The sequence below is a fragment of the Syngnathoides biaculeatus genome, chromosome 17, assembly GCF_019802595.1.
Source record: "Syngnathoides biaculeatus isolate LvHL_M chromosome 17, ASM1980259v1, whole genome shotgun sequence".
NCBI lineage: Eukaryota > Metazoa > Chordata > Actinopteri > Syngnathiformes > Syngnathidae > Syngnathoides > Syngnathoides biaculeatus.
In genome coordinates this window covers 8,113,801-8,136,823 of record NC_084656.1, presented here as the reverse complement: position 1 = coordinate 8,136,823, position 23,023 = coordinate 8,113,801, and the positions used below count along the sequence as shown (strand labels likewise).

At 45.1% G+C, this 23,023-nt stretch overlaps 1 protein-coding gene across 4 annotated transcripts; it reads left to right on the top strand.

The window, feature by feature from the left end:
• Positions 1-1,304: 1,304 nt before the first annotated feature.
• On the top strand, positions 1,305-12,821 carry LOC133490590 (gastrula zinc finger protein XlCGF17.1-like). Of its 4 annotated transcripts, none has more exons than XM_061800859.1 (2): positions 1,305-1,418; positions 10,563-12,820. In XM_061800859.1, the coding sequence occupies exons 1-2, from the start codon at positions 1,412-1,414 to the stop codon at positions 11,729-11,731; spliced, it is 1,176 nt and encodes a 391-aa protein (XP_061656843.1). In that variant the 5' UTR covers positions 1,305-1,411; the 3' UTR covers positions 11,732-12,820. The 4 variants fall into 4 exon arrangements, with proteins under 4 accessions (XP_061656843.1, XP_061656845.1, XP_061656842.1 ...); XM_061800861.1 differs by having other exon boundaries at positions 1,399-1,422; XM_061800858.1 differs by lacking the exon at positions 1,305-1,418 and adding an exon at positions 3,629-4,046 and having other exon boundaries at positions 10,563-12,819.
• Positions 12,822-23,023: the final 10,202 nt, after the last annotated feature.

The following is a 23,023-nucleotide window of genomic DNA, read 5'->3' as shown; positions in this document are numbered from 1 at the left end:
TAAGAAGTTGGTGTATATTGTGATAACCTAAATGTTTCGGGATCACTGTTGATATAGTTAATGCCTCACAATTGACCCCTCCGTACAGGGCATTTAACCACACCTCCTGAAGTTACATCACCCCACTTGTGCTAACCTTAGACAATTATCAAAAATGGCGGCGCAGCAAGAAAAGACTAGAGCGAAACTGTCCGATTTACCAGCTGATTTCTCACTCGCATTCTTAGCTAACAGTGAAATATCGTTGAAAAGCAGACAGCAGGGTTCATGTATTTCAGCGAGGGGTATTTACATGCATATCGACGGAGAAACCATTGATATTAGCGCGAGATCTTTCCGGAGTCAGAGGAAGACCGAGAAGCCACATAATATATTATAACCCAAAGTTGAATTCGTCATTGACAGTTTCCTATTTTCGTGTTACATATCACACTTGTGTGCAGAATCTGTATATGTATCTGTATAGCCGTTTGTGAACCGCCGTATGAAGGAAAATAAGGCGAGGCTTGATTTACGAGTTGTTTCTCTCGTTTTCTTTGTGTAACGTCACGCGGTCCCCTCAATAATTATTCTTGAATTAGTGCCGAACCTACGCAAGTCCCGACCGAGTACGACAATCACTACTTTAGTGTCCTCAAACATCCTTCCTTCAGTCTTGGTGTCTCGGTGCATGTCACTTTTAGGGCTGCTAGTCCGGTTTAGGTTAGCTCACCGCCAACAAAGAGACACGTTTGTGCAGTCAGATCATCGCAAAGTATCGCTCAACAAAGATCAAGTGTGTCAATCATTCACACTTAGCTATGTTATGCAGGCGAAGAACTGCTAATTCATTTATATGAGACATGTATTTAAAATCTAAATCTAGGGCTTACCTTCATGCAAACATATCTGTTCCGGTTGATGGATTCAGTTGATGATGCGGTCTTCCACAAAGTTTTATCCATCAAAGACATTTTTCGTACTCGGTCTTCTGTTCCGGTTGATTTTAGATGGATTCAGTTGATGATGCGGTCTTCCACAAAGTTTGATCCATCGAAGGCATTTTTCGTACTGGGTCTTCGGTTTTGGAAAGGGTACGAATCGAACTCCACCAACTAGCCTTTCAGGATACCTGTCGTCACTATTACAAAGTCCGTGACTACACTTCTTAACCATATTTTTTGTTAAATAACCCAAATACGCGATAAAACGCTAACAAAAGCTATACTGGACCATGCAACGTTGTCTGAGGGAACGGTGGGTGGGAAAAGGGGGCGTGGTTTATGCAGATCTCTGGCCTCTGATTGGTCAGCGACGCGGATGACGCAATTTCTACAGAGGGGTCAATTCTGAGGACCTGGATTTAAATCCAGTAGCTTCACTTGTATGGCTTTTTTGCAGGTAACTCAGTTTTCTCCAAAATCTCCAGAACATGCATGGTAGGTGAGCAGTACTCTAAATTGCCCTTAGGTGTGAATATCAGGTGAATTATGTATCTGTGCCCCGCCTCTCACCCAAAGGTAAATTGGGTTAGCCTCCAGTATGCCCACGATCTTAGTGAGGATAAGTGGTGCAGAAAATTAATGAAAGTTCTAACTTTCCAAGAATAAAAGTTATTGCTCAACTCAAACAGAAAACAGATTAAGTGAGCAGCAGAAATGGAAATCTTGTACTTCTAACTAGACAAACTGAAATCTTCACAGAAGTGCTGATAGAATGTTTGAAGTCTCAGCTGTACCAGTAACTATATCCAAAAAGCAAATAACTACCTTATCAGTTTCAAATTTTACAGACAAAATTCAATCGTTTAATCAGTCTGGAGCCCCGAGATGTTTAATGATAAAAAAGAGAGGCATGCAAACAATGATGCAATATGTGAATATCTTTGGATAATCTCCAGACTGTGATAAGTGTCCTGTAAACTCAAGTTGTTGTAGCTTGTGAAAATCACAGCATTAATTATTGGCTAATGACGTGCATGCAAGTTTATCTTTTGTAAAGCTCAAGGGTTTTTTATTCACGACACAGCCTGACTGAAATTCACTGAACAGTACCACCCGCTGGACTGGCTTTACCTAATGAGTATCTGAATCGTGTGGCGAAGGACCCATGTGCAAATCTCCAAACTAGCAGAGATGTTGGAAAGGATAATAGTAAAGAGTTTCAGTATCAACTGTAACAGGTCAAATCAAGATATGGAGAAATTCACTTCACAGTTGAGAGGGTCAGACTTTGAAGACAGTGAATGCGAGTGAGCTGTCACTCATATCATATATCATCATATATTTCTTTTTCTTAAAGAAAGACTGGGTATTTATTGCACTTCCAGTTGATGTTTTAATGGCAAAATGGACATACTTGCTTATTTACTGTTGTGCTCAAAAAATTATAGAATTTAAAATACAAAAATCTATCATGAAAAAAAGTTGCTTATGTGTATCTTGTGGGGTATTAAGTTTTATCTGTTGACATGTGATAGTCTGTTCAGAGACTTTGATTGACAATGGCGAATACTGTGTTACTTTTGTGACTATTATTTCTCACTGGCAAAACAGTTGACATTCTCTTTTTAATTAAAGCTTAACAACCATCCATCTACTATTGCTCTTCTGGGTTGGGTTCTTCCCAGTCATGCCCTTCCAGGTCTCACTTTTCCACTGTCCGCCAGTAGAATGATCTAGTCCCCAGAGGGAGCGCTGACCAGCACTCCAAAAAGCGTGGGTACTCTAAAACTTTGGTGCAACAGTCGGGAACTGTCCCCCTACCCGAAGGTGGAGGGCTAGCTACCCTCTCATCCACCAGGGTAATGATTATAATAATTATAATACCCTTCCTCTTCTCACATTTGTTTGGGGCTCTGAAATTTAACTGTAAAGAAGTACAATTCGGCGAAAGTAAAATAGCAATTATTGATATTTGAAACTATACGATTAAGAATTCTGATCATGTGACATGTTGCCATATCTGAAGTATAAAATAAGGAGCAAACATTTAGAACAAACAAGCTTCCGTTAAGTCGTTAAAATGGATGGTGGTGAAAACACCAACTGTCCTCTTTCAGGTTCGAAAGGGTGGCGGGGGCTGAGGCGCTGTCCTCTTTCAGGTCCGAAATAGGACAGCTCCAGGCCTCGCCAGCTCAACGATGCTATCGCCCAATCAGAAGGTGGCGTTGGTACAGTACTCGGGAAGTTCGGTGACCCAGAAGTTCATATTCTTCTTTTAGTTTACTGGCGGTTAATGTCACTTTGGTGCATACCGCCATCTACTGCACAGTAGTGCAAATAGCGGGGTGGGGGAATTTACGATGTGTGTGAGTGTGTGTGTGTGTGTGTGTGTGTGTGTGTGTGTGTGTTTCTTTCGGCTTGTCCCTTTCGGCGTCGCCACAGCGTATCATCTCAGATTTCTTTTAATTAAACCTATATCTTGGACAAAACACAATTTCCGATCTCTTCCCTCTGCATCACTCATTCCCTTGGGATATCACCTTCCACACAATGTGCTTGACTTTGTACAGTTCGTTCGGTGTTTTCTTTTGTCTATTCTAATTAGGCAATTGAGACGTAACATCAATGGCAGTGCAAGGATAAAATAACCATTATTTTAAATTCTACAATTTTACCACGTGAGTTAAGATTCTATCCAAAACCCCGACCCGGAAGTTGTTCTATCGATCACAATATGATCGCGCGTCATCAAGGTAATCACGGAATATCAGTTGAAAAAAATAAATAAACATCAGTTCGTTTGATAACGTGCCCAGGTCTCGAAGCAGGACGCCTATTGATGTTTTACTAAAACATCATCCGTGAAATCTTCGTGTCAGGTTAAAGTCGACGTGTCAGTGCAAGTCGAAGCTTCTCGGCCTCGTTTAGCTTAGCTTAGTTTAGCACGCTAACAAAGACTCGTTTGTGATCCACACATAGCTAAGTGGAGATCAAGTGTGAGCGTAAAGTGTTGCGTTCCTCGTGCGAAAATGCGTGCAAGAAGGGCAGCAGAGTACGGCGGGGAACTTTGTGGAGCAAAAGACGACAACAAGCAACAACGTCGAGTTGGATTACACACAGCAGGTCTGGTATAACTTGACATGCTCACTTTATTTGAAAAAAAAGCAGTTATTTTGATTATAGTCCGATCATTATTTACGAACATTGCATGACGTTACATTTAGGATATTATTAACATTTAATAATTTGTACTATGTGACTGTGATGGGTTGGCTCTTGTTTTGGTGCACTTGTGTCGTCTGCCTGAGGGCAGCATTTGAAACAAGTGTGTTGGTAGGGTGTCAAGTCTTGTGATCTTTTGTTGGCTCTGGTATATTCTTTACTTTGCCATTTGCTCTCAAGAATATAATGGACTGGCAGTGATTTTCTGATCTGTATAGACTGTTTTCGACCACTTGACTACATCCGGGGCACCTGGCGTGTTGGATGGGTTCACTCGAATGCTTTTGCATATAGGCCGGAGTTACACAAATGTTTGCACGACTGTTAAAAGGGACGAATGATGGCTAAAAAGACTTTGGAACGTTATCGGTGCTCATTAGATGTTGTTTCAAGAATTCGTTACGACAAGAAGTGTGCTTTGGTCGACAATATCGACCCATATGCCTTGGAGAAACACAAATGGAGCACACAACTGTGGGCGTCGGTAACCTATCCAGACATCGTCCACTATCTCCTCTTTTCGACAAGCGCCTATACCGTGGACCAACTAAAGAATTCCAAAGGTATGGAGGCCTCCAACCAATTCATCAATGGCTATGTTCGTCATGCGGCGGTATACATTGTAAGCAACCTGTCTCTCCACACTGCTAAGGTTAGTTTACCGCACAATGCAATTTAAATATGTACCGCATGATTATAGTCACCGATGTGTTAAATTATGTTGATTATACCAACGAAAGAGGTGTAGATTATTATTTTCATTTTTGTTACCGAGAGCGAGAGAGAAAGAGAGGTTCGACCGGGACGAGTCCCAAGTGCAGCTCGCACCTTTTTCTCCACTCCCACGGCTACATTTTTAACTCAACTCACGAAACAGCTAACGGGGTGGTAACTCGTTTTTGCAAACTTATTATAATGAAACAGAAAAGACAGATTTTGGAGACATGCATTTCATTCACACACGAGTATTGTGCTTGGCTGCTAGATCGGCTCTGTTAACAGACTAGAAAAGCGAGATAAATATCACCCATGTTAAAAAGTACTGCTGGACTCACGTCTACGTTATTCAATAACACGACAGCAAGATCATAACATGGTGTCAGAGTGACGGTAGTATAACTATGGACTCACGAAAAAAAAAAAAAAACTCAGGGAGAAAAGACAATGAGAAGGTGTTCGGTGTTCCAACTCATCCAATGGACCTTTCCGACCTGTCAATCACTCGCACAATAATAGCCAATCAGATAGCCGCATTGTCTTAACCCCTGGCTCGACCCTCCCTCTTGTCGTCATGTCCCACAAGCAATACTGGTTGTCAATAGCGTGCGCTTGGAAAAGTTGTTACAAAGAAAAAGGTCCTCAGATGCGATTGGAGAACGTGCAATTCTAATGAAAGATATCCTGCTAGGTTACAAGGGGCCCGGTTTATTCATTTTCCAAAGCCTAAAACACAATTGACGAAGTGGCTACGGTGGATTAAGGCTGGCGGAAGACCGCATGTACAACTAAATGTGGACAATATTAACAAACACAAGGCTGTATGTTCGAAGGTAAGTGAGGGAGAAGTATCTTCTCTGAGTTTGATTGAATTATTATCAGTGCTTTATATGTTGCAGGAGAACAACTTTCACTTTGTTAGTGTATCACTGACCTGCTGAATGAAGTGTGTAATGTTTTATGTCGAAGAGTCGGGTTCATAATACGTAAATGCGTGATGTCGTGCAAAAACAGCACTAGGTTCCATTACGAGACAAGTCAAATGAATACCCCCACTCACTTATAAAGACTACAATATAACTCGTGATCTTTCCAAGTAAAAAGTACTCACCCTGCTTTACATGCGCAGTACGATTCCACAGTTTTATCCTGTTGGATTTCAATATGAAGTTTGTGAGCCATCAAACATTTTTGCATCGATCGCCAACGTTTCGCTGTAACTCTGACATTGGGTCCTGCTCCGTCCAAAATCTTAATTCCGTGTCGATATCCTTGCGTGAAATAGTTGAGATCTCTCTGTAGAACTCTCTTGGAGAAGTCTAACACATTTGGCAAAAAACATACCCCAATATTATTTGGAATACGCAATAGAGAATCCAGTTCAAACCTGTTATGTTCAGTTGCCATTTTGGAAGATTGTGGGGCATGGCAACTTTAGCTAAGGGAGGCAAAGTTGAAGATCACCAGTCGGAAAGGTACATTGGCTGGCAACCAGTTCAGGGTGTACCCTGGCTCCTCCCCGATGATACCTGGGATTGGCCCCAGCACTCCCACGACCCTCGTGAGGATAAGTGGCTCAGAAAAGGGATGGATAGATGTTTCACAGCTGCAGTGCAATGATGCAGATCTTCATTTCTACATGTGCAGTACTGTGAGATGTTGGCGATTCTGGTGTCAGTCTGCATTAAAATAGCTTTGAATCTTCAGTGATATTTTTTATCTTTTTTTCCCAAATTCAGTTAGTTTTCATTGTTTTTTCGAGTAGGTTTGTTAGATTTTATTGGTTTTTATTTTTTTCAATGTTCTTTTAGGTTTTTTTGTTTCAATTTTAGTTTTGTTCCAAATAGTATCGTTAAAAACAGTGATTAAAACCAATAAAATAAAGTGTCAAAAGACTTAACTTACTAGCAGATGAACAACATCCACAAATCAAATGCAAGTGCACCTGTATATCAGCAGTACAAAGTAGCAATGTTAAATGCAGTACATAATACTGCTTCCAAGGTTAGAGAAGATGAAAGTGTACAGTAAAACCATTCATTATAAAAATGTTTTGTTTACCTTACATATCCTTTAGTCCATTATTATTTTTTAAAGTCCTTGTTTACATGTGTTCCTTCCTTTGCTGCTAAATTCCCAACAAATCCAGGGAACGTTCAGATTTGTCTATTTCCTTTGAGAGATGTCACTCGATTCCACAAGCCACTTGCTTTCATTTGTATCATTCATAGTCAAATTACACAAAATTGCTTTTCCCTCCTGCATCTCCAGTGAAAGTGCAGCCAGTGGTTTTTTTGTTGTTGTTGAATCCCTGATTATTGTGAAAAAGCTTTTGAAGTGTTTCTGCCATTGCTGCACTAGTCATGTGAAAATCTCCTTTTGTCATAGCAGTAGTTCAGTCACCACTGTCAGCAAGACAAACTCCTCATCTGCTTTCAGATTCCCGCAGCATCTTGAGACTCTAGACAGTTGTCAATTTCTCGTACTTATTTTTCCCAAAAGACGACACGTGCAGATTCCGTGCAGGCAACTAGATAGTTGGTGGCTTTCTTAGCTGCCAATGTTAGCTCACAAGGGTTAGCTTTGTAGCAAAATTTTTATATTATTTATATTATATTTTATATATTTTAATATTGGCTTGGGGACCAGCAGCCAGTATGTTGATGCCCCCCCCCCCCCCAATGTTGTCACGTCTGGGTGACACACTGTAAGTAAACTACAACTCCCAAAGAACTTTGACCTTCCTTATTTTTGTTTTATTTGGCTGTATCAAAATATTTTTAAAATTACCGCTGTGAGTGCATGGATGAAACTGACAGAAAAGGACAAAATGGAAATTTTTCTCTATAGTAATAGTTTTGTTCATGTAATATGTGGGTCCATGTACTAATGCTGTATTTTTGGGAAATAAAGGCATTCTCTAAACAATTTCTAGCAAATCTGACTGAATATTCTCGTTCATCCGGGCCATTTACTTCTGAGGGCACAGAACTGATTTTAATTGACCCCTCCGTGGATATTGCGCAATCCGCGTCACTGACCAATCAGAGGCCAGAGATCTGCATAGACCAAAGCCCGTTTTTGCTCCCGCCATTTTCTCTGGCATCATTGCATGGTCCAGTATAGGGTTAGTTAGCGTTTTATCGCGTATTTGGGTTATTTAACAAAAAATATGGTTAAGAAGTGTATTCACGGACTTTGTAATAGTGACGACAGGTATCCTGAAAGGCTAGTTGGTGGAGTTCGATTCGTACCCTTTCCAAAACCGAAGACCCAGTACGAAAAATGCCTTTGATGGATCAAACTTTGTGGAAGACCGCATCATCAACTAAATCCATCTAATATCAACCGGAACAGATATGTTTGCACGAAGGTATGCCCTATATTTGATTTTCAAGAGATGTCTCGTATAAATGAATTTGAAGTTCTTCGCTAGCATAACACTGCTGCGTGTGAAGGATTGACACACTTATTCTTTGTTGAGCGATATTTAGCGATGATCGGACTCCACAAATGTATTGATTTCTTGCTGGCTCGCGGCCGAAGCTTAACCGGACTGTGTTTGCACGAAGATATGCCCTAAATTTGATTTTTAATACACGTCTCGTATAAATGAATGAGACGTTCTTTGCTAGCATAACATTGCTACGTGTGAATGATTGCATGAAATCAGAAGCATGGCGTCTCTCTCAGTTAAAAATGTATTTAGAATCTATAATATATCGGTGATTTGAATGAAATCAAAAGCATGGAGTCTGTCTCAGTTCAGAATGTATTGTTTTGTATTTGCCATTTTTACTGTTTGTCTTACATCAGCGCACGTGGCATGACGTCACTTCAGGAGGCGTGGTTAAGTGCCCTGTACGGAGGGGTCAATTGGACTCTTTTGGTTATTTTAAAAGACGGTACGCTCATCATCCATGTAGGCTTAGTTTGAACTGAACTGACATGGCTTTACTTTGAATGAAATAATTAGGCCTGCTCGGATGATGGGTTAGCCGTCGTCTGAAGCCCGCCATGCACTCCATGAGGCGGTTGAAGCCAGTCATAGATTAATAGTTAAAAGAGAGGCAAGTCAGTCAAGAGCGAGGACATGGGCGAGACTGAATGTAGCGGTCATGTATATTTTGGACACAAGCTTCACTTTTTCATCCACAGGTTTATTACAAACGACAGATGTAATTATTTTTGTAAAACACAATACTGTATAAGCATACTTCACTTCTTGTTTATCCTTTCGGCTTGTCCCGTTAGGGGTCGCCAAAGCGTGTCATCTTTTTCCATCTAAGCCTATCTCGTGCATCCTCCTCTTGAACACCCACTGTCCTCATGACCTCCCTCACAACAACCATCAGCCTTTTCTTTCGTCGTCTTCTCGCTCTTTTGCCTGGCAGCTCCATCTTCAGCACCCAAACCATCAAAGTCTGCTCTCTTTAACATCGTCTCTAAAACATCCAACTTTGACTGTCCCTCTAATGACCTCATTTCTAATCCTATCTGACCTGTTCACACCAAGCGAGAACCTCAGAATCTTCATTTCTGCTCCCTCTAGTTCTGCTTCTTGTTATTTCATCAGAGCCACCGTTTCTAATCCGTACATCATGGCTGGCCTCACCACCATTTTATAAGCTTTGCCCTTCATCTTGGTGGATACTCTTCTGTCACATAGAATACCAGACACCTTCCACCAACTGTTCCACCCCGCTTGGACCCGTTTCTTTACTTCCTTACCACACTCACCATTGCTCTGTATTGTTTACCCCAAGTATTTGAAGCTGTTCACCTTCGCTATCTCTTTTCCCTGGAGCTTCACTCTTCCTCCTCCGCCCCTCTCATACATGGACATATATTCTGTTTTACTTCGGCTAATCTTCATTCCTCTCCTTTCCAATGTGTACCTCCATCTTTCTAACTGTTCCCTGCTTTCACTGCAGATCACAATATCATCTGCGAACATCATGGTCCAAGGGGAATCCAGTCTAACCTCGTCTGTCAGCCATACATTACTACAGCAAACAGGAAGGGGTTCAGTGCGGAACCCTGATGCAGTCCCACCTCCACCTTAAATTCTTCTGACACACCCTGATGCAGTCCCACCTCCACCTTAAATTCTTCTGACACACCAACGGCACATCTCACCGCTGTCCTGCTGCCCTCATACATGTCCTGTACCGTTCCAATATATTTCTCCACCACACTAGACTTGCACATGCAGTACCACAGTTCCTCTCTTGGTACTCTGTCATAGGCTTTCTCAAGGTCTACAAAGATAAAATGTAGCTCCTTCTGACCTTCTCTGTACTTTTCCACGAGCATCCTCAAGGCAAATACTGCATCTGTGGTACTTTTTCTAGGCATGAAACCATACTGTTGCTCACAGATACTTACTTCTGTCCTGAGTCTAGCCTCCACTACACTTTCCCACAACTTCACATATTGTATTTTTAGGGATGGTAGCGATACTGCAGCTATTCTGTGTCTCACTCGCTTAAATGCAGAAATGTATTTATGCTGATTATGCTACATTGCACAACTGTGATGTAAAATTCAAATCTCCACAAAAATAATAGCTGACTGATCGGCTACTTGTGAAAACAGTTCTGTATTCCGCACACTGCGTGAGAGTTGAGTTGGTTTCGGTTGAGTGTCTTGTTCTACAGAAGCCTTTTCCAAACAGAGTGTCTATCTTGTCTCTTGCAGACATCACTGATGATCATCGTCCTGAGCAGCAAAAGGCAGCGCTTACTCACATTAAAAAAGAGGTGGAGCCACAGCTCCCTTACATCAAAGAGGACGAGGAAGACCACCTGCACATTAAAGAGGAAGAAGATGATGATATCATCAAGTTGTCATCAACAGGTATCCTTTTGAAGAGCGAGGATGACGGCCAAAGTGAGGAATATAGCGAGGCAGAGCCTCCAAACAGCAGCTCAAGTCGGCGCATTACAACGGGAGGTGATGGTGACCACTGTGGAGGATCACAAACAGATGGCCTCTTAGCGCCACTATCAGATAGTGAGGACTCAGCTTCACATTCTCCTGACACTGATGATGATGTTTATGACCAGTATGAAGGTCTTAAAAGAGGTCACACGATCAACAAACGCTGGAAATGTTCTGAATGTGGGAAAACCTTTGCTTATAAGTGGGGTTTGAAACAACACATGAGAATACACACCGGAGAAAAGCCTTTTGCCTGCTTGGATTGTGGTAAAATATTCACACAGAAGGGATACTTAAAAATACACCGAAGAACTCACACTGGTGAAAAACCCTTTGTTTGCTCAATTTGTGGCCAGAGATATTCTCAAAAAACAAATTTGATAACACACACAAGAACCCACACTGGAGAAAAACCGTTTGTCTGCTCAGTTTGCGGTCAAAGATTCTCTGAGAATGGAAGCTTAAAAACCCATGCAAGAACACACACCGGTGAGAAGCCTTTTTCCTGCTCTGTTTGTAGTCAAAGATTCTCAGATAAGGCAAACTTAACAACACACACTAGAACACACACCGGTGAGAAACCTTTTGCATGCTTGGCTTGTGAACAAAGATTCACCACAAAAATCCAGTTAACAAATCACACAAGAACTCACACAGGAGAGAAACCGTTTGCCTGCTCAGCTTGCCACCAAAGATTCTCTCAGAAGGGAAACTTAAAAACACACATGAGAACGCACACTGGGGAGAAACCTTTTGCCTGCTCAATTTGTGGTCAAAGATTCTCTGAGAACGGAAGCTTAAGAAGACACACAAGAAAACACACCGGGGAGAAACCTTTTAGCTGCATAGCTTGTGGCCAAAACTTCTCTCACAAGGATCGGGTAAAGAGACACAAGTGTGTCCGTGAGAATAGTAGTCATGAGTGAAGCCTGAAAGATCCCCTTCATGCCTATTTTCCAAGTTAATTTTGATAATCTGCAATTGTCAATTTATCTTTTTTTCATGATTAAAAAAATATCAGTTTTCAAGTTAATCCAATAGATATTTTCAGCCTGGCATTTGAGGCGGTTGGATTTTTCACATTTTACGTGAAGTCAATGAGCTTTACTCAGATTGAATCACTCATCTTCCCCAATTTAAATATGATAAACAACAATGAAGACAAATGGGAGTCTGACAAAATAATCTTTTTAATCAGCTGTACCGTTAAAAATTTTAACTAATAAAAACAGCAAATTTCAGTATATAGTCCACTATGTAGTGCAACACTACTTGGGGAGTAGGGACCATACTGAACTGAATGGAACGATTTCAGACACCGCCTCGCAGAGCTGCCTGAGCTGCATTATTTGGACTGACATATAGTTTGCAGACAGGACACATCCTACTGTGACACGATTGGACCCTGCGATTCAGGAAGGGCAAGACACTCTGATCTAACGATAGGACCATCCTAAACATGTATCATGTTTATAGAAAAAAGTACATTTAAAAAGTTGTATTGGTAAGGTTTAGAGCAAGGTTTTCAGCCAATCATAGTACGGTGGCGCGTGTCCTGGAGCCAGTAACATTGCAGCAGAACGTGTCCCACCTAGAAACTATGTTGGAATCTTAATACTGCACTGAGTTCGTTCCCAAGGATGGCCGCCCGATGGCGCATGCGCAACACAGATTCCACAGTCACTGCACATCATACAGATGTACATACGAGGGGGACCCTTGGCTGGATGAGGTTATGCAGAATTACAGTCGGAGAAAATAAATGCTTACCAACTTTGTCATGTTATTACTGTTTATTTATGATATGTTTATTGAACGAAGAGAAAAAGATTAATTTATGTATTTATTTTTTTAAGTTTGCTTATAATTTATGTCTATTGTGATATGGCCACACTCCCTTGGCAGTTTTGGTATGATGTTTGAAGATGTGGTCGTGTTTCTATTTTCTACATTATGACATAAAAGTAAAAAAAAAATAAAAAATTGCAGACCAAGACCCCATCTTGAACACCATTCATGATCGTTTTTTCCATTAACTTTATATTGTTTGCTGTGATGTGACGACATCTGGTACTGGCCACCACCGGCGACATACCACATGTGTGAAATCTACATTGCACTCACAAACACGTCTTCACAATTGACCCCTCCATACAGAGCACTTAACCACGTTTCCTGAAGTCACGTCACTCCACTGTTTGTAACCTCAGACAAACAGACAAAATGGTGTTGCAGGAAGAAAAGTCGAGAGCGAAATCGTCCGATTTACCGGCTGATTTCTCACTCGCATTCTTAGCTAACAGTGAAATATCGTTGAAAAGCAGACAGCAGGGCTTCAAGTATTTCAGCGAGGAGTATTTCAATGGTATTTACATGCATATCGACGGAGAAACCATTGATATTAGCGCAAGATCTTTCCGGAGTCAGAGGAAGACCGAGAAGCCACATAATATATTATAACCCAAAGACGAATTCGTCATTGACAGTTTCCTATTTTCGTGTTACCTGTCACACTTGTGTGCATAATCTGCATGTGTATCTGTATAGCCGTTTGTGAACCGCCGTATGAAGGAAAAGAAGAAGCCGAGGCTTGATTTACGAGTTGTTTCCCTTGTTTTCTTTGTGTAACGTCACGCACTCCCCTCAATAATTATTCTTGAATTAGTGCCGAACCTACGTAAGTCCCGACCGAGTACGACAATCACTACTTTAGTGTCCTCAAACATCCTTCCTTCAGTCTTGGTGTCTCAGTGTACGTCGAAGGCTTTTAGGACTCGCTAGTCCGGTTTAGCTTAGCTCACTAGCCGCCAACAAAGAGACACGTTTGTGCAGTCAGGTCCTCGCAAAGTATCGCTCAACACAGATCAAGTGTGTCAATCATTCACAGGTAGCTATGTAATGCAAGCGAAGAACTGCTAATTCATTTATATGAGACATGTATTGAAAATCAAATATAGGGCTTACCTTCATGTAAACATATCTGTTCCGGTTGATGGATTCAGTCCACAAAGTTTGATCCATCGAAGAAATTTTTTTCGTCCACTATAGACAGCCCCACAGTGTTCCCTTGTGAGGGTGGTAGGCCGGTGACAAAGTCCAGTGATATGTGCGACCACGGCCGGGACGGGATGGACAGAGGCCGCAACTCTCCAACCGGCCGTAGGCGAGACGTCTTATTGGCTGCACACACCGGGCAGGCGTTGATGAATTCCCTCACGTCCTTGCTATGGTTGGGCCACCAGAATCTCTGTTCGACTACCGAACGAGTCTTTGCCATGCCCGGATGGCAGAGCGTCTTGTTGGTATGGGCCCAGGTGATGACGTCCCGCTGCAGCGACGGAGCCACGAAGAGGCGGTCAGATGGACAACCCGCGGGAGGCGGTGTCTCCCTCAGGGCCTCCTTCACCCGCAACCCGACCGCCCAGGTGAAGCCGGACACGAAGCACGCCTCTGGTAGGATGGAGGCGGCTGCCGATTCCACGCGCTCCCCCTCGTAGATCCGTGAGAGGGCGTCCGGCTTGCTGTTCTTGGAGCCTGGGCGGAAGGACAGAGTAAAATGGAAGCGGATGAAGAATAAGGCCCACCTGGCCTGGCGGGCGTTCAGCCGCTTCGCGGTCTTCAGGTACTCGAGGTACGGATGAGGCTGGCGGCCAGCGACTCCTCCACGTATTCCCTCATGGCCTGGTGCTCTGGTCCTGTTAAGGAAAATAATTTCAGGAGGAGTTCAATGGCACAGTCATACAGAGATTTCGCTTTAGTCACTGAAAACACCTCCTTTAGGTCGTGATAGCAGGCGGGCACCGCGGTTAGCTCCAAAGCGGTACTCGATTCCTCAAGTCGTAGTGGCGCGACTTGAACCCTCCCGTCTTCCTGAACAGCAAAACGTTTACAACAGCCCTCGCCCCATGCCTTGATCTGACCCGTGGCCCAATCTATTTGTGGATTGTGCTCCTTGAGCCACGGTCTCCCAAAGATAACATCGCTGCTATGTGAGTCGAAAACATGGAAGCTAATGCGCTCCGCACGAGCGTCCGGAAAGACCATACGAAAAGTCTGAGTACGGTGCGTTACACAGCAGAGGAACTTGCCGTTAGCGGCGTAGGCGTTACGAAGCCGCTGGGTAGGGAAGGTCGCTGCACCCAACGCCTGGACCACGCGTGGATTTATCAGGTTAGCATCCGACCCGGAGTCGATGAACACAGTCACAGTGCATGAAACGAGAGTCCGTTTCCAGGGTGAGGTACAGAAGCGGCCGTCCTGACTCTGCCGCGGTATACTGCACACTCACCGGAGTGGAGATCTTGATGTCGGAGCGCTTTGGTCGAACCGGGTGCGATCAAGTGTCCCAGACGACCGCAATAGAAACAGTGCCCCTCCCGTCAACGGCGCAGGCGCTCCTCCACTGGTCCGCCGAGAACCTCCACCTGCATGGGTTCGACCGTGGAAGGCGGCGTGGACGCCCGGGCAGCAACTGGACTGGACACCTCCGTCTCTCCCTCGGGTATAGCGTCTATTTGCATCTCACCAATTCTTTATGAATTCGTACTGAACGTCATCGACGCTGCACACACCACACCGCTGCTTCACTGGACACTATACGTTGAATCTTCGTCATCAGTTAAACTCGTCTCGGTGCACCTTGGAAGCTCTCGGCCTACTTTAGCTTAGTTTAGCTTGATAGCCGCTATAACAAAACAAACAAAAGAGACGCGTTCGTGATCGGCATGTCGAAATCAAGTGCGAGCGCAAAGTGGTGTGAATGTGGTGTGAAGATGTTTTCAAGGGGGACAGCAGAGTACGAGGAGGAACTTTGTGAAGCAAAACAGGAGAACGAGCCACAACATCATCTCCTGGGGGCTGTTTGCAAGATGAAGTTTCAAGGTAGGGTGACCCAGAGCAGGTTTGTTCACTTCTCACCTGTTGAAGTCATCCATTCTAATTATAATGGTGTTCCAGTGTTTATTTACATCCAATGTGTGACTTTGCTTATAAGATGCCCATGAAAACTGTAGGTCTTTGAAAATTGTTGTTGAAATGCCATTTTCTATAAAGATTTGGAAAAGTCGTGGAAATATGATGTGGATAATTGGGATGTGTAAAAAAAAAAGTGCAATTAAAAATGAAATTAACATGCAAGAAGTGCAGCTTTTGCCACTTAGCTGGCCACAGGGTTAGGGTTGAACAAGCAGCAAGTGTACGCGCAACAGTGATCGAAAATATGGCTTAAATTTAGGAAACGTAATGATCAGTGGCAGCACGGTGGAGCAACTGGTTAGAGCGCTACCCTCACAGTTCTGAGGACCGGGGGTTTAAATCCCGGCCCCGCCTGTGTGGAGTTTGCATGTTCTCCCCGTGCCTGCCCGAGTTTTCTCTGGGCACTCCGTTTTCCTCTCACATCCCCAAAACATGCGACATTAATTGGACACTCTAAATGGGACCAGGTCTTATTGTGAGTGTGACTGTTGCCCCGTGTGCCCTGTGATTGGCTGGCAACTAGTTCAGGGTGTACCCTGCCTCCTGCCCAATGACAGCTGGGATTGGCTCCAGGACTCCCACGACCCTCGTGAGGATAGGTGGCTCAGAAAATGGATGGATGGATAAATGACGAGTCGGCTCATTGGAACACATCGAATAGGATTACAGATAGCATAGGATTAGGATCTGTTCTGACCACAACTAGCGACAACTTCTAAATAATTGACATGCATTATAATTGCCCCGGAAAAGAAAAGTTTTTTTGTTTTTTTTTAAACCTAAACTATTCTTCCTAAGTGGGGGTATACCATGAAAAGTGTTTTCATGGTTCGTCCCCCCCTAAAAAAAAATAGAAAAAAAATCTTTAAATACTTATATAATAATAATAGTAAGGGCGTGAGGGAATTCATCAATGCCTGCCCGGTGTGTGTAGCCAATAAGACGTCTCGCCTACAGCCGGTTGGAGAGTTGCGGCCTCTGTCCATCCCGTCCCGCCCGTGGTCGCACATAGCACTGGACTTCATCACCGGCCTACTACCCTCACAAGGGAACACTGTGGTGCTGTCTCTAGTGGAACGGTTCTCTATGATGGTCCACTTCGGGCCGGTCCCTAAGATCCCTTCGTCCAAGCAGACAGCCCAACTGTTATTAGACGAGGTGGTTCGCTACCACGGGCTCCCCCCAGATATCGTCTCGGACAGCGGTCCACAATTCGTCACCCGTTTTTGGAAGGAATTCTGCACCCTCATCGGCGCCTCGGCAAGTCTAACATCAGGCCATCACCCGGAGTCCAACGGCCAGACGGAGAGGGTCAATCAAGACTTGAAAACCGGACTTCGATGCTTGCCATCCAGGAACCAGAGAACGTGGAGCCAGCACTTCAAATGGGTAGAGTACGCCCACAATTCTCTACCCTCCGCTTTGAGAGGTATGGCTCCACTCTACGTCGTACACGCATACCCTCCCTCTCTGTTCCCTTCATTGGCCACGGACTCCACGGTGCCGTCGGCCCTGGCGTTGGTACGACGCTGCAAATGGACCTGGGAGGCACCTCGGAGGACGCTGCTGCGCATGGGCAGTGTCTACAAGTCCGCAGTGGACCACAAGAGGAGAGTTGCACCAGAACTCAAGGTGGGACACCGGGTTTGGCTCTCCACCAAGGACCTGCCGCTGCGGATAGAATCGCGCAAACTCGCTGCCAGGTTCGTTGCCCCGTTTCCGATCACCAAGATTGTTAACCCTGTTGGCGTGTCGCTCAAATTACCTAGGTCGATGATGGTGCACCTGACTTTCCACATCAGCAGACTGAGTCCGACCCGTCCATTTCCACTGGTTCCTCCGGCCATTTAACAATGTAAAATTTCCAGCATTAAGTACCTCAATATCATCCATTTTAGCGACAATAAACAAAAGAAAAAGTCACTACACATTTACAATCACAAACACTTACAGTTAAGAATATATATATATATATATTTTTTTTTTTTTTAGGACAGATATCCACAATAAGAGACCAGTGACATACTTACTTGTATTGTTCCAAGAAAACACAGATGGCATCGCAGTCTTCTTGAGTAGCTTCAAATGCCTGTGCTTGGAGAGATGGAAGTCCTCTTCTCTGAAGTGTTCAGAAAAAACAACATCATATCTTGACGGCACCCATTGCGTCTTCGTCACTGCATCAATGTGTCATGATCCTGCCGCTTCAGCATGAGCTGTGCAGGTGCCCGCGCGGCTGCGCTGATAGGGAGGCGCACACCTGCTCCTCATGCGGGCTGATCATCCCCTGTATAGATAGGACCCGGTGACGACTGGTCCTCTGCCAGTTCGTTGAGCTTTACGTCCCGTTCCAGCACTCTCGTACTCCTGACTGAACCTGTGTGTACCGACCTCCGTCCGTTCTCTGACCAACCTTGTAAGCCTGACTCCTTGACACTTCTGCCTGCATTGTTTCCCCGTGCACCGGACTGCCTGCTTGTTCCCCGAACTCTGCATACAATAAACGTGTCTCTTCTTGAACTACCTTACATCTTCCGAGTTCCTGCATTTGGGTCCTACCTCTCGTTCCGATGGGACGTGACAGAACGAACTGGCCAATACAGGACCCAGCAGGAAAGACCCGGCGTCGCCGGGACCGACGCAAGGTAGACCATCTGCCGGAGGACCAAGCCTGCCCAATTCGGGTAGGCTCCCTGATGTCCTCCACTTCCGTGTCTTACGCTCCGCCAGCGAGGTATGAATACGTCCCGTACACGACCCGTCCGGCTCCTCATATTCTTCTGGACTCTGACTTTTCGGAATATGAGGAGGACCACGATTTGTTTGACCGGCTGCCTGAGTACGACTCCGACGACTATGATTTTGAGTCTCTTTGCCCGGCTTTTGATCCCAGTCTGTTTGCCCCGCCTTCCCGCGTTTCCAGCACCCGAGCGACTTCGCCCGGTAGATCCAAGTGCACCTATCGGTACGAGGGAACCCGCTTGGCCATCTACCCGGGACCTCCGCGTGGCGGCCAGAGGAGACGCCCCGGCCGGGCGCTTCCTGGTGTCTCTCGCTGCGCGGCAACGAAGACACCGTCCTCCCACTCCACGCCGGCAACGGTGAGACCGGCAGACCCGCAGCTGGTGGCGAAGCTTCCAGCCCAGAGGGAGGAGGAGCCGTCAAACCACGAGGCGTTCTGTCACGAAATGCGGGCGCAGTTAGAGAGGCAGAGCGCGGAATTGGCGGCTCTCACGGCCCAGGTCCGGCAAGGATTAGCGAACCAGCCGAGCTACGCTGACGTCGCAACGGCGACGGACTCACTGCTGACTCAGGTTCACGTTGCCGTGGAAACCGACCCGCCCCCTTGCCAAGTGCACGCCACAGTGGGAACAGACTCGCCACCTCGCCAAGTGCACGTAGCTGTGGAGACTGACCCGCCTCCTCGCCATTCCCACGTCGAGGTTTTGGCGGTTCCGAGCAGAGCTCACGTGGCAGTTGGAACTGACCCGCTCCTGAGACACGCCCACGTGTCAGTTTCGACTGACTCCCCGCCTACTCAGGTTCACGTTGCCCTGGAAACGGATTCGCCACCGCGCCACGCCCACGTTGCTGTTTCTACGGATGCACTGCAAGCTCACGTGGCAGTGGGGACCGACCCGATGCCGCCTCACGTTGCTGTCCAGGAGGGGGCGGTACTGGCGCCGCCTTCTCAAGTTGCTGTCCAGGAGGGGGCGGTACTGGCGCACCTTTTCAAGTTGCTGTCCAGGAGGGGGCGGTACTGGCGCCGCCTTCTCAAGTTGCTGTCCAGGAGGGGGCGGTACTGGCGCCGCCTTCTCAAGTTGCTGTCCAGGAGGGGGCGGTACTGGCGCCGCCTTCTCAAGTTGCTGTCCAGGAGGGGGCGGTACTGGCGCCGCCTTCTCACGTTGCTGTCCAGGAGGGGGCGGTACTGGCGCCGCCTTCTCAAGTTGCTGTCCAGGAGGGGGCGGTACTGGGGCCGCCTTCTCAAGTTGCTGTCCAGGAGGGGGCGGCACTGGCGCCGCCTTCTCACGTTGCTGTCCAGGAGGGGGCGGCGATGGCGCCGCCTTCTCACGTCCCTGTCCAGCAGGCGCTGGAGCCACCCAGGAGCTGGAGAGACTTCGGGGTGGTAGTCATGGCTCTGGTCCTGCTCTCCATCATCTTCGCTCCTGAGTTCGCCCAGCCGCTTCAGGACCTGGCCTCGTTGGCGACCAATCCCTGGTCGTCTTGCAACGACGGCGTGGGAGGTTTTCGTCCGGAGCAGTGGCCTCCCTCGTTCTGGTTCCTGCCTCGCCGTTTGGTTCTGTCACGTCCCATCGGAACGAGAGGTAGGACCCAAATGCAGGAACTCGGAAGACGCAAGGTAGTTCAAGAAGAGACACGTTTATTGTATGCAGAGTTCGGGGTTCGAGCAGGCAGTCCGGTGCACGGGGAAACAATCAACGCAGGCAGGAGTGTCAAGGAGTCAGGCTTACAAGGTTGGTCAGAGAACGGACGGAGGTCGGTACACACAGGTTCAGTCAGGAATACGAGAGTGCTGGAACGGGACATAAAGCTCAACGAACTGGCGGAGGACCAGTCGTCACCGGGTCCTATCTATACAGGGGATGATCAGCCCGCATGAGGAGCAGGTGTGCGCCTCCCAATCAGCGCAGCCGCGCGGGCACCTGCACAGCTCATGCTGAAGCGGCAGGATCATGACACAATGCGGTTGATGGCATGCACCCATAATTGCCTACGATGCTTATCTAATGGTATTCTGGAGTAATATAAAAAGTTTCCAGGATATCATTTCTGTAGCAATGTTGCATACATCAATCTATTAGCCTTTTCCAATAACTGTTATTACTTAGACTGGGCCTAAAAAATAAAGATGGGGCTAATAATAAAAAGTAGTCATCCATAAATTTCAGAATAAGTAATATTACCTAAACTTCAAGCATACGGCCTAATGAAGGTTAAAGTGAAACACACTTACCAGTGAAAAGTTACTTCCTTGCGACCACCTGCATGGTTTTGACAGTCAACAGCGCAACATGAATTAACCATATTGAAACCAAAAAGCTAAACCTAATGTATTCCAACTAAATTTGATGTTATTATGTTTCATAATGTACAATTGTAAGGATGTTAAAGAATGTCAACTCTTTCGTGAAATCGTACCCAAAGCAATGTTTTGCCCTGACAAGAAGTTGAAGCCGAATTACCATCCATCCATTTTCTGAGCCGCTTATTCTCACAAGGGTCGCAGGAGTGCTGGAACCTAACTCAGTTACCATCGGGTAGGTGGCTGGGTACACACTGAACTGGTTGCCAGCCTATCGCAGACCACATGGAGACAGCTAGCAATCACACTTAGAATCATACCGAGGGGCAATTGAGAGTGTACAATTAATGTTGCATGTTTTTGGGATGAGGGAGGAAACTGGAGTGCCCAGAAAAAAAAACCCACTCAGGCACGGAGAGAACATGCAAACTCCACACATGCGTGGCTGGGATTTGAACCCTGGTCCTCAGAACTGTGAGGCCAATGCTCTAACCAGTTGCATCACCGTGTCACCACTCCCAAACTTAATATAATTTATTATTTTTTTTAAATTTAATAAAAGAAGCATGGAATAAAAATACATTTCTTCATCAAGCTTTGTCCAACTGCGAAGCATGGAACTTTCTGGTGAGCACAGTGATCAAACTTGTGGCTACTGCCTAGGCTACAATTGTTAGTTCAGTTATGCAAGGAAAGGAAGAAACATGGGTTTTAAATTGTTAAAAAAAAATCATACATTGTGATTTCTGGATTTTTCTTATTAGATAATCTCTCTCACAGTGGACACCCACCTATGATGAAAATATCAGACCCCTCCAAGATTTCTAAGTGGGAGAACTTGCAATGTAGCAGGGTGTTCAAATACTTATTTTCTTCACTGTATATATATAAATATATTGAATATGATTAGATGTTGGTGTTTTTTTTTTTCATCGCATCTTTTGATGAGATTTCATTTTAGGTTGTTGATAAGGACTAGTCACTGTTTATTTGGGTTAATCAGTGTTTTTTTTTTCTACTATGTACAATGGGAATCTTATTTTTTCATGATGTAAATAATGAACTAGACTGATATTTACAACCCTTATTCAAATGAAGTTGGGACATTATGTTAAATAAAAACAATACAATGGTTTTCAAATCACGTTAAATCTATATTTAATTGAATACACAACAAATACAAGATATTTAATGTTCAAATGGACAAACCTTATTTTTAGCAAATCATGAAGTTGGAATTTTATGGCTGCAACATGTTCCAAAAATAGCTGGACCAGGTGACAAAAATGACAGCTGAGGAATGCTCATCAAACATGTGTTTGGAGCATCCCACAGGTAAACAGACTAATTGGGAACAGGTGGATGCCACGATTGGGTAAAAAAGGAGCTTCCCTGAATTGACCCCTCCATAGAAATTGCGTAATCCGCGTCGCTGACCAATCAGAGGCCAGAGATCTGCATTAACCACGCCCCTTGTTGGCGTCCGCCATTACCTCAGACAAAGTCGCATGGTCCAGTATAACTTTTGTTAGCGTTTTATCACATATTTGGGTTCCTTAACAATAGAAATGGTTAAGAGGTGTAGTCACGGACTTTGTAATAGTGACGACAAGTATCCTGATAGGCTAGTTGGTGGAGTTCAATTTGTACCCTTTCCAAAACCGAAGACCGAGCACGAAAAATGTCTTCGATGGATCAAACTTTGTGGAAGACCGCAGGATCAACTGAATCCATCTAAAATCAACGGGAACAGATATGTTTGCACAAAGTTAAGCCCTATATTTGATTTTCAATACATGTCTCATATAAATGAATTAGCAGTTCTTCGCTTGCATAACATAGCTACGTGTGAATGATTGACACACTTGATCTGTGTTGAGCGATACTTTGCGAGGACCTGACTGCACAAACGTGTCTCTTTGTTGGCGGCTAGCGAGCTAAGCTAAACCGGACTAGGGAGTCCTAAAAGCCTTCGACGTGCACCGAGACACCAAGACTGAAGGAAGGATGTTTGAGGACACTATAAAGTAGTGATTGTCGTACTCGGTCGGGACTTACGTATGTCCGGCACTAATTCAAGAATCATTATTGAGGGGAGCGTGTGACGTTACACAAAGAAAACGAGAGAAACAACTGGTAAATCAAGCCTCGCCTTCTTTTCCTTCATACGGCGGTTCACAAACGGCTATACAGATACAGA

Bases quoted from the DNA above. Each gene is read 5' to 3' on its own strand.
- LOC133490590 (XM_061800857.1), top strand. From the start codon at position 4,483: ATGATGGCTAAAAAGACTTTGGAACGTTATCGGTGCTCATTAGATGTT. The intron at 4,709-10,562 runs GTATGGAGGCCT...TGTCTCTTGCAG, and splicing joins CCAACTAAAGAATTCCAAAG to ACATCACTGATGATCATCGT.